Source organism: Lepidochelys olivacea (assembly GCF_965140295.1).
Source record: "Lepidochelys olivacea isolate rLepOli2 genome assembly, chromosome: 1".
Classification (NCBI taxonomy): Eukaryota; Metazoa; Chordata; order Testudines; family Cheloniidae; genus Lepidochelys; species Lepidochelys olivacea.
In genome coordinates this window covers 152,605,342-152,617,735 of record NC_140411.1, presented here as the reverse complement: position 1 = coordinate 152,617,735, position 12,394 = coordinate 152,605,342, and the positions used below count along the sequence as shown (strand labels likewise).

Here is a 12,394-nt window from a genome sequence, read left to right as displayed (position 1 = left end):
AGTTAATCACATTTTTGCCATTTTTAGTGCTATAGAATAGAGATTAGGGCAGAAAAAGAAATGTACAGTAGTAATATTTCACTATTACATACTGTAGCACATTTCATCTGAGGCTCTGAAAATAATTAAAATAATAATTAAGCCTTAATATTGCTGTGTGATAAATAGTATTATCAGAGTTTCACAAAGGGGAAAATTCAGGTAGAGCTTTAGCAAATTGCGCAGGGTCACACGGTTGGTCAGTGGTAGAATTGAGAATAGTAGAACTTGAATGTCCTGATCCAAATCCCACTGAAATCAAAAGAAAGGTTCCCTTTGAAGGAAAAGTGATTATTCAAAAACAGATTTTCATTTGTTTTGTTATTTTTCTTTGAAATATTATAGTAAGAATATACAGGTTAATAATATGGATGCTTCTAATCCTGCTTGGTAATGTTAATTTTACATTTTCTGTAACTTCTGTTGTGCTGCTGAATGATCGACCCATATTGTGGTCTGTTTTTGTAAGCAGAGTTTAGGCATTTTTCTCTTAAACTGTAGCTGGTCAATAGATGGCAAAGTTTTTTTTTTTCCTGTGGAATATGCCAGTTTGATATTTATAGTTCTGGCTTGTTTGCAATTAATAAAGAAGGTAATATATATGGATTCAAGCCTCTCTAAAAGAAACTGGATAGTATTGCATTGCTAGAGCTTTGTTACAAGGTTTACAGTCTGTACTAGAGCACACTTAAGGTGTCAACTCCCTACTCTTGCCTCCCGCAGCCTAGAGAGTGGGATTATAAGAGAAGGCTGGTGGCTAAAGGCCTGATTAGAAGTTCAGGAGTACATCAGGGAATGCTATAAAAACTGGTAGTTGGACAGAGTGAAGCCTCTGAACTGATACAGTAGTGCATTAAATGAAGTGGTGCCTACATTATACCTGTTCGTTATTTTTGAAAAGCCTTTGAACTTTGAAATATGGAAAATACAGCCTTTGGAGAAAAGACTTCTGGGAAAATCTAGTACAGTATAATGTTTTCTGTTGGGCCATGCTATTTGATTCTTCTAGGTTACATATAAAATGTTTACATTTTATTTAAAATTTGAAGGAAATAGAATACACCTAAAGAGCCTGTGTTCTCATTTACAGTAGCATGAATTGTGAGAGTACTTCATTGTCTTCAGTAGACTTCCCTTTTTTTTTCTTCTTCTTCAAAATTCTGGTGTCATTGAATTGAATCTGACCCAGAATTTCATTGGAAAATGCATTATATGGTTTATGACCTTTTGTAGTTTTACAGTTGTCTATTGTATTTAAACACATAGCAGTTGAGATTTTTAATTTATTTCTATACAGGTTTAGTTTTGGTAGGGCTTTAAAATTAAAAAGCACTGAAAAACATTTGTGAGAGGGAAGTCAATTATCAAGTTTGTGAGGGAGATATTCAGACTCGTAAGAACTTTCAGTGCTCAAAAATACACCATTTATAGTCTGGTTTTTGACATAAGGAGTTTTGAGACTCCAAAATTGTATTAGGACTTTTCATGTGCTGTGCATATATCTTTAGAGACTTGTGACCTGTTACAAATGGGCATCTATTTTAATAATTCTGTTCAGAGTTCTGTGTGTTTCATAGATTGTAAGGCCAGAAGGAATCATTAGATCATGTAATCTGATCTCCTGTATATCACAGGCAATTAAATTTCATCCAGTTACCCCTGTATTGAGCTCACTAACTTATGTTTGACTAAACTATATCTTCTAGACAGGCATCCAGTCTTGGTTTCATGACATCAAGAGAGGGAGAATCCACTACTTCCCTTCATAGTTTGTTTCCCATGGGTAATCACCATCACTGTTAAAAATGTGTGTCTCATTTCTAATTAAAATTTATCTTCCTAAGAACACAAAAAGGGCGGTACTGGGTCAGACCACTGGTCTTTCTACCCTAGTATTTGTATTCCAACAGTGGCCAGTGCCAGATGTTTCAGAGGGAATGTACAGGACTGGGCAATTTATCGAGTGGTCCTTCTCCTTTGGTCCAGTCCCATCTTCTGGCAGTTAGAAGTTTAGGGACACTTAGAGTAGGGGGTTGCGTCCCTGACCATCTTAGCTAATCACCGTTGGACCTATCCTCCATGAGCTTACTAATTTTTTAACATGTTGTGAAGGCCAAAAGTATAACCATCACCTAGCAATGAGTTTCACAGGAAGACTGTGCATCGTGCGAAGAAATACTTCCTTTTGTTTATTTTTAAATCTGCTGCCTATTAATTTCATTGGGTGACGGATAAATAACACTTCCTTATTTACTTTCTCCATACCAGTCATGATTTTATAGACCTCTATCATATCCCTCCTTAGTTGTCTTCTTTAGAAGTTGAACACCCCCAGTCTTTTAAATCTGATATGGAAGCTGTTCCATACCCCTAACCATTTTTGTTGCCCTTCTCTGTACTTTTGGCAAAGCAATATATCTAATATATCTTTTTTGAGATGCAGCAACTGAAACTGCATGCAGTATTCAAGGTGTGGGCATAGCATGGGTTTAAATAGAGGCATTATTATTTTCTTTCCTATTATCTATCCCTTTTCTAATGGTTCCCTAACATTCAGTTAGGCTTTTTTTGGATTGCCACTGCACACTGAGCAGATATTTTCAAAGACCTGTCCCCAATGACATCAAAATCTCTTTCTTGAGTGGTAACAGCAAATTTTGAGCCCATCACTTTGTATTTATAGTTGGCATTACGTTTTCCAATGTACATTACTTAGTATATACTAACGTTGAATTTCATTTGCCATTTTGTCGCTTAGTCACCCAGGTTCATGAGATCCCTTTGTAACTGTTCAGTCAGCTTTGGACTTTGGTCTGCAAACTTTGGCACCTCACTGTTTACTCCTTCTTTCAGATCATTTATGAATATGTTGAACAGCACTGGTCCCACTATAGATCCTTGGGGGACCCTGCTATTTACCTTTCTCCACAGTGAAAACTGAATATTTATTCCTATCCTTCATTTCCTATCTTTTAACCAGTTAAGAGAGGACCTCTTCTCTGGTTAAAAGATAGGAAACCTCTTATCCTCTTATCCCAAAACAGCTGAGTTTGCTTAAGAGCCTTTGATGAGGGACCTTGTCAAAGGCTTTCTGAAGGTCCAAGTACACTATATCCACTGAATCACCCTTGTCCACATGTTTGTTGGACCTCTCAATTCTAATAAATTGGTGAGACATGATTTCCCTTTACAGAAGCTGTGTTGTCTCTTCACCAACATATGATGTCCACATATGTGTCTGTTAGTTCTGTTCCTTATTATAGTTTCAACCAGTTTGCCTGGTACCGAGGTTAGTCTTCAGCAGCCTGTAATTGCCAGGATAGCCTCTGGTACCTTTTTTATAAATTGGTGTTACATTAGCTATCCTCCAGTCATGCGGTACAGAGGCTGATTTAAGTGACAGGTTAAATACCATGGTTAGTGATTCTGCAATTTCATATTTGAGTTCCTGCAGAACCCTTGGGTGAATATCATCTGGTCCTGGTGACTTCTTGTTACTGTTTAATTTATCAATTTGTTCCCAAACCTCCTCTATTGATACTTCAATCTGGGACAGTTCCTCAGATTTGACATTAAAAGAATGGCTCAGGTGTTGGAATCTCGTCCTATCCTCTGCAGTGAAGACCAATGCAAAGAATTCATTTAGCTTGTCTGCAACAGCCTTGTCTTCTTAGTGTACTCCTTTAGAATCTCTATCATCCAGTGGTCCCGCTGATTGTGTGGCATGCTTCCTGTTTCTGATGTCCTTAAAAAAACTGCTTTGCTTTTTATGCCTTTTGCTAGTTGATCTTCAAATTCTTTTGGCCTGCCTACTTATACTTTTCCACTTGACTTGCCAGAGTTTGTTCCTTTCTATTTTCCTCAGTAGAATTTGACTTCCAAATTTTTAAAAGATGTCTTTTTTTTTGTCTCTGACCACCTCTTTTGCTATGTTGTTTAGCCATGGTGGCATTTTTTGGTCCTCTTATGTTTGTTTGTTTTTTTAATTTGGGGTATACATATATTTGGAGACTATTAAGGTGTTTTTAAAAAGCTTCTATGCAGCTTGCAAGCATTTCACTCTTGTAACCGTTCGTTGTAATGTCCACCTAACTAGTTGTCTCATTTTTGTGTAGTTCCTCTTTTTGAAATTTTTAAATCAAGTTGCAGTGGGGAAGGTTTAGATTGGATATTAGGAAAAACTTTTTCACTAAGACGGTGGTGAAACACTGGAATGCGTTACCTAGGGAGGTGGTAGAATCTCCTTCCTTAGAGGTTTTTAAGGTCAGGCTTGACAAAGCCCTGGCTGGGATGATTTAACTGGGAATTGGTCCTGCTTCGAGCAGGGGGTTGGACTAGATGACCTTCAGGGGTCCCTTCCAACCCTGATATTCTATGATTCTATGATTCTAAGGCTTCCTGATGCTGCAGTCCACAGGGCATCTGGGTCTCCAGACTCCTTAGCGCAGGTGACTCCGATGGCAACAGGTCTCCAGTCTGGGTCTCGGGATCTCCGGCTCTCACAGGCAAGGGCTGTAACCGCTCCTGGGCTGGAGCCTCCACCAAACGTCCTTCCTCCTTGGTGGTCAGCCCAGACTGAGCTGGGCTGCTATCCTTTATACTAGCTCAGCAGTTGGAGCATGCCCAGCACAGTCTGAGGGGCAGAACTTTCTTCGCCCATAGTGTGGGATTAACCCTTTCCTGGCATGTGGGGTGTATGTCACAGTTAGTATTACAGACCTCTTGTGGAAATATAATACGAAACTTGCCAGGTGATTTCTGCCACACATGGGATGTGAGTTTGTTGTAGAAAAGCATACAGCTTTTTGTATTCTGAAAATAACCCTTAGCTTTACAGAAAGTAAGATCTCTTGAAGTGATGGAGTTACATTTGCCACTGTTGGTGAATAAATGAAGCTGAGCTGGCATGTGCACCAGTTGCCTTGAACACCTAATATTAATGTCAAATCCCTGACTCCATGAACAAGTGCCAAACCCTATTGATTATGAAGAATGAAAAGTTGTAACCGGGACAGAAAGAAGGTATGTAGGAGATTAAATACTAGCACTGATGCACACCTATGCTCAAAAGATGTGCATTTGTTTTCTTACCCTTTGCAGTCTCCCATCCAAGTATTGACCAAGCTTAATCTTGCTTATGTTATGAGATCTGACAAGATCATAGCCCTGTGGTTGTATGCAGGCAAGTTAGGGATTTTTTGAAGCCCCAGAGAGTGAGACAACAGAGAATGAGACTAAAATCAAACACAGGTTTATCTCATAATACTTCAAAGTACATGAGGAAAGATATCAAATATATTTAAAATGTCAAAAGTTTATAAATGAGCACACACACACAGATGTATGTCTGTATTATTGCAGAATGCTTTCTATTATGAACCCCTGTTTTGATTTGCTCATAGATGTCTGAAAATGTCACCTTTTGGACTGAAACTTTCCATGTCTGGGAAAAGGTGAATGTTTTGATAATTTTTTTGTACTAAGGATGGTGAATAAAAAAATGTCTTTAGCAGTGGGGGGAACTGCTAACGCTATCTATATCTATATCTATATCTATATGAAAGAAATATATGTAAAAACACCTACATCACAAAATCAGACAAACTGTAAAACTTGGTGTGTAAGTAGTTCTTGCTGAGTTGTCATAGTATTTGCAAAGTGTATTTAAAAATTATAGAAGTCAAAAAGGGTATGAATATGTACAAATTCACAGTAAAAAAAAATCACTACTTCTTAGAGTGTATAGTTCTAGAAAGATGGACTGCAGAGATTTAGAATTGAGCACTTCTAAAAACTCTTTTCTTCCCATGCTATTCCTTTCTACCTGGCCACTGCACCTTATTCTTTCTGAGGCTGAATATATTGCCCATATTGTTCAAAAGAACATGGTTATCCCAGGACAGGGAATCTGCTTGACAGGAAAGGAAAAGTGTCTGATGTGTCATACAAATCACATAGTTGGTTGTTCTCAGTTAGGATTGGTATGTGACACAGTTTCGTGATAGACAGAATATAGAATTTGAGTTACATTTTAATAAACACTTTTCTTCAAAAAAGTCATGAACATAAAAGTTACAACATATTTTTTATTGATTTCATCCTAGTCATAGGTGGTATTAGATGAACGGAAAGAGGCGGTGAATTTAATCTTCACTCAATTTTACTGCTTATGGAGGGGTAAGGATAGAAGTTGTTTGATTCACGCTTCATTTTTTGTGTCCTCCAACCATTGAATTCAAATGATAGTTGCACACCCAACCTTAATTTTGGAATTTCCTGACTTTTGAATACTTAACCATGAAATTTAATATTCAATTAATGTATTTTTTCTATGGAATGAAATCATTAAGTGTAGATATTTCTGTTACCAATAAAAAAAACTAAAACAAAAAACAAACAAAAAAACAAAACAAAAACAAAGAAAGAAAAACTTAGAATTCAAGGCAAGTGCTAACCAAAGCTAAACCTGTGTTCTGTAGAAAATTAGAAAAGATGAGGTCTAGTGACACGAAAATCATCTTTTCAGCATCCAGTTGCTGCTCCTTAAATTGTAAGTGACAGTTTAGTAACTCCTGCAATTCATTTTTCTTAGGATGCAGTTATATATCTATAATATCATTACTTTGTAATTATGTGACTATGTAATTATGTGTTTACAATTATGTTTAAAATTTTACAAATGGCTGTGCAGAAGACACAGAAAATCTTAAGAAGTTATTCTTGCAGGAAAAGGCTACTCAACTTTGTTCTCCCTGAGTACAGGCCAGCCTGCAAAAAACACAACAAAAAATACCTTTTTAACAGGAAGTTACTGAATTGCTCGTGTGAAATGTAGTTAAAACTCTCCACTTCCCACACAGTGTAATTCCCCATGCTGGGTCTTGTGCTTTCACACCCACCCAGCTGGAGTGTGTAGTGCCAGTGTAGGCACTGGGAGTTAGTACATTCATAGGGCTGTTATATCTACATTTTATAGACTCCATTCAGTGGGAAAGATGGGTTGGGGGCACTAATGTAGATGGTTTGCAACACACGGGTGAGAGAATGGAGAAGGCAGAAAATAGTGGAGGTGAACTTTTGGCTTTGTGAATGGTGTAAAGCTAAAGGTCTGAATTTTTTGGTGCATTGTCCACTTTCCAATGGGGGACAGAGCTGTATGAATGGGATGTCCCACATTTCATAGACAGGGAGACTAATCTTTGTTGGAGACTTGTTGGAGCAGCCAGGATGGCATTAAACTAATAATGTAAAGGTGGGGTGATAAGGAGGTAATTGCATTACAAACTTAAATTCATTGTGTCACCGACAAATTGGACAGATGGGACAAATAAAGTGAAGAGAAGAAAATTTTCAGTTGCTTAAATATCAGTGCTGGGAATCTGGGTAACAAGCAAGAGGAAGTGGATATTCTCACTGATGAGAAGAAGTTTAGTGTTAAGCCCTTGGCATAAACAGTATGAACCAAAGGCTGTGAACCATAGTAGGCCTGGCCTTGGCAAAATAACCAAATACTAGGTATTAGCTAACCAAGTAAGCACATTCATGACCGGAGAGGATGGTTCTAGAACACCGAGAGTTATCAAGTAACTACGTCAACAAATTCCCAAGAGATGGTACAAGAGCACACTGACCACTTGTAAGATAGGAATGGGATGACCGGATAATGGATGAGGATGTTTTGTTCAAACTAGTAGGTACAAGGGTAGTAACTAGCAACATATGGAATGTAATATGTAACTTGTTTCTATCAATGTATAAAAGGAGAAGTCATAGGAGGGGCATCTTTATGCTAGCCTAGGGGACAACTTAATGTTTTGCTGATTGAGCTGGTACCATTGTTGTGAGCATACATGTATTAGTGTACCTGTAATGATTGAGCTGTGATGCTAGTACCACGCTTCATCAACAATAAACCTTCACCACTGAACCAAGCCTATGGTTTTCTTTGTGAACAGCATCGAGGTCTGGGGAATCAACACACTACACTCTCTTCTAATGCACCTAACATCAGAGCTCCAAGAACAGAAGCACTAGCAACAGACAGCAGTAATCACACCACAATCATGTCAGGGTCACCAGTGTTGTGAAATGCAGATAATTGATAAGGGAAGCTAAAGACTGGAAAAAATCTGTGACTTCAGGCCTAAGAAAAATAAGAAGGATCTTAAATATATTAGGACCTAAAGAATTCCTAGCAATGGTATGAGACCATTCCTACATGGAGGTGATAAAATTGTTAATAATAAAGCAGAAAAGCCACAATTGTTCACTCAATGTTCTTGTTATGCATTTGGAAAGAAGAAGGATGCTTAAATACTTTGCAGTACATTAATAACCAAAGAGGGTATTAAATCTAATCTACTAGGCAACATTTTTAAATCAGCAGGCTAAGGTAACTTGCACCAAAGAGTCCTAAAGCATTTGGCTGAGAAGATTTCTGTCCCACTGATGTTAATTTGTAATATATATTGGAATACCACGGAAATTCCAGAAGACTGGAAAAGTGTTAATGTTATACAAATATTCAGAAAGGCAGGTGGGATGACCTGGGTAAATATAGGCCAGTTAGCCAATCCCAGGCAAAATAATGGAAAAGCTAAACAGGATTCAACTGTAAAGGATAGAAAAATAATTAATGACAGCAAGAGTTTATAAAAAAATAGGTCTTGTCAAACCTTATTTTATTCATTGAGATGACAAGTTTGGTTGGTAAAAGTAACTACATACATTTAATATATTTACACTTTTAGGAGGTGTTTGACTGTTATTCTGATTTTTAAAAAATATCCCTATGCAGTATTAATAGAGCACATGTTAAATGTATGAAGAACTTGCTAACTGAAATATCTCAAAAAGTAGTCAGAGGGGAATCATAATAGAATAGGGACGTTTCTAATGGAGTTCCACAGGGATCAGTTCTAGACCCAGCATCATTCCACATTTTCTCAGTAATCTCAGCATAAATATAAAGTCACTGCTGATTAAATTTGTGATTGACATGAAGATAGATGGAGTCCCTATCCCAAATTAATCATGTGTGGTGTTTAGATGCTGCTTGTAATTATTAGAACTGGGAGCACTGGCTGTTGGGAGTCTGAAAGGACAGGAAACAGGAAGGTGGGGGGGAGTTGAGAAGGCAGAGTGAGAGGTACCGAGGGTGCAGCAGCAGCTTGGTAAAGAGGTTTCCACTTTAAAAATAAAGTCCTGTTGAAGTTTGTTAGTACCTTGCCTGGTTGCTACAACATCATGCGAACAAGGAGACATACAGAGCTATCTGGATCACTTGGAAGCTGGGTCCCTTCAAACAAAACATGTATTAGTACATCCAAATGCAAACTTATATATCAAGGAACAAGACATACCTACAGAATGGGGAACAGTATTTTAGAAAGCAATGACTCTGAAAGGGATCTAGGGGTTGGAGTGGACAGGCAACTCAACATGAGCTCCTACTGCAATGCTCTGGCAAAAAAGGCTAATGTGATCGTTTGATGTATATACAGAGGAGTAGTGAGTAGGATTAGATTGATTGATTTTGCCTACGCATATAGCATTGGTGAGACTGATACTGGATTGCTGCATACTGTTCTGGTATCAACATTTTAAAAAGGCTATCAAAAACTTGGAGAGTGCAGGAAAAGGCCATGAAAATGATGCAAGTGCTGAAGAAAATGCCTGATAGTGAGAGATTTAAAGAGCTCAATATGTTTCATTTATAAAAAAGAAGATTGGGTGATGACTTAATTACAGTGTATAAGTACCTTCACAGGATGAAAATTCCAGTTATTAGAGAGCACTTTAAGCTCGCAGAGAAAGGCATAACAAGATCCAATGTCTGGAATCTGAAGGAAGAGACATTTCTATTTAGAAATGTGGCACAAATTGTTAACAGTCAATGTGATTAACCATTGGGACAAATTACCAAGATAAGTGGTGGATTCTCCATCTCTTGATGGCTTCAGATTGAGACTGGATGCCTTTCTAGAAGATATCCTATAGACAAACACAAGTTAATGAGCTCAATATAGGGATGATTAGGTGAAATTTAATGGCCTGAGATATACAGATCAGGTTAGCTTATCTATGGGTCACTTCTGGCCTTAAACTCCATGCATTTATAAAAAAACATCTTCAGTGGGGAGTGTGGGCCTTTCTACTGCCAGTCACTTCAGATGCAGAGTTGGGGCAGTGCTTGACCTTGCTTGCAATAGTTAATGGAAGGATCCACTCTCCTGTTGCTGGCCCTAGCAGCATAGTACACTCCAAGCAGGATTTAACAAATCACTTGTCCACTTAACAGTGGTGAGCATCAAGCTTTCCTTGTAAATGTGTTGTCCTTTTAACCCATCAATTTCTGCAGAATTTGTTCCAATTTTTAAATCAAGTTTCTAATATTTATAGTTGCTAAGTGATCTCTAATATGTGAACCAAGAGATAATCAATAGTTTTTTTCCCGCTCCTGATTGTGCAGGAAGACAGCTTCCAAGACTCTGGTACTGTTTGTTTCTCTTCTAGATAGCAGCAGAATGCCTAATTCTCTCTCTTTGCTCCCTTCTGGACCATGTAGGTGGAGAGATACAAAAGATTTAGATGTGATATAAACCATCATATTTCAGAAAATAGGCCAAACTCTATTTAACGGGGTTTTGGAAAAATATTTTCCTGTGGCCATTTTATTCCATAACTGCCTACTGCAGAGTTCCGTGCATCTTTCTCTGCAAAACGTGGTACTGGCCAATGTCAGAGAAAGAAAACTGTCTAGATGATTGGTCTGACCCAATATGGCAATTCCTATAGTGGAATGTTTTGATGCATACATTTGACAGGTGCTAATGTCTCTGATTTAAACATTGTCACAACACTTAAAACTAGGGTCACCTTGTTTGAAAACTTGAGGCAAAATTTGATGCAACTGTGAAACAAAATATGCTGTGTAGACTTTGCAAGGGAGGACTGTCCCTGCTAAAGTAAAAATTTTATTCTAGGTGTTTTTTGTTCTTTAATACTTTTGTTTAATACAGTAGAACAGCCTTTTAATGCAAAGACTATTCTAATTATTCTTGGATTGTGTTTAAGCAATGCACATAGTCTGACACTTTTTAGCCTTTTTCTGCATAAGTTAATTTTTAAAAGTGATATTTCAGTTCAGATTACATCTGTTAATCATATTACCAAATTGAATCAAGATACAGTAACAAGGAATGCAATGGATTGGCAATACTTATACTGGTTTGTGATTTTCTTGGAATGATGCCTCAGTTTAATTACAAATATTAATAGGTGAAATCCTGGCCACACTTAATTCAAAACTTCCATTGAGTTGAATGGGGCTAAGATTTCACACATTGTCTCCAGAACAGATGTGTAAAAAACACTCTTTTCTATTTTGTTTGACGCAGGAGGAAATGCTTCATGTTGCAAAGTGTGGTTTTCCTTGGAGATTAATAGTGTACCTTGTGCACCTGAAAGAACCCTGGATGTGAAGTGTGCAGCTCTGGTAAGATAGTTTTCAAGGTTTAGTTTTGTGGCATTGCATTAACAATATATATAACTTCCACTGTATGGAATATTGTACAAATTTATAAAGAGACCACACAAGTTCACCTTTTGGGCTAAAAATACCCAATATTCTGGGGCTTCATTTAAATTCAGTAATGTAAACTAAAAATAAGCCCTCGTTTGCTAACTTTAAACATTTATTTATAACCATTCATTAACTACCATCTTTCACACTCTCTCTCATGTGGTTTTTATTCTGCTGTAATCTGTTTCCCACATTGGCACTCAGATAGAGCTGGATTCAATACAAAACTTCAACCAGCTTTTGTACTAGAGCTATGCAGAACAGGACAAATCTATTTTCAGTGCCTTCCACCCTTGCAGAATGCACATTATTAGTAAGCTTAGGCTTTCATGATTTTTTTTTAAATTGCTTAATAAATTTTTGGATTATTAGGTAAATATTTCCTTTAACCATCAAAAACATAATATGTTATTAATCAGCTTGGAATAATTATTACACTGTTTCATTGAATAAAATGGCTTGTATTTTATAAACCATTTAAATATGTAAAGCTTGAATAGTTCATTATTTAGCATTTCTGATATAATGATACTGAGATTAGCCTGCATAGATTTATTTTTGTCTGCATTTTTTGTCTTTGAATTAAATATTTTAGTGATGTGCTTTTGTTTTTCCGTGGCTAATGTTTTTCTCAACTTCTTTAGAAGAATATTCATTTTATCATCTAGAAGAGCTACTTTCTGTATGGTTTGTAAGCAAATGAGAAAAATTGGCTTTTGTAATGGATGCTGATGAGTTCTATGAATAGAATAACAGTTGCACTGCTTTGCT

The 12,394-nt window shown here is 37.2% G+C and overlaps 1 protein-coding gene across 1 annotated transcript in view; it reads left to right on the top strand.

The window, feature by feature from the left end:
* The window catches only part of CFAP47 (cilia and flagella associated protein 47), a 649,074-nt gene that overhangs the window by 446,626 nt on the left and 190,054 nt on the right, over nt 1-12,394 (top strand). Inside the window, exon 51 of the mRNA XM_084621504.1 lies at nt 11,439-11,536. Coding sequence (XP_084477630.1) covers nt 11,439-11,536 — 98 coding nt within the window. The remainder of the gene's footprint in view (nt 1-11,438; nt 11,537-12,394) is intronic.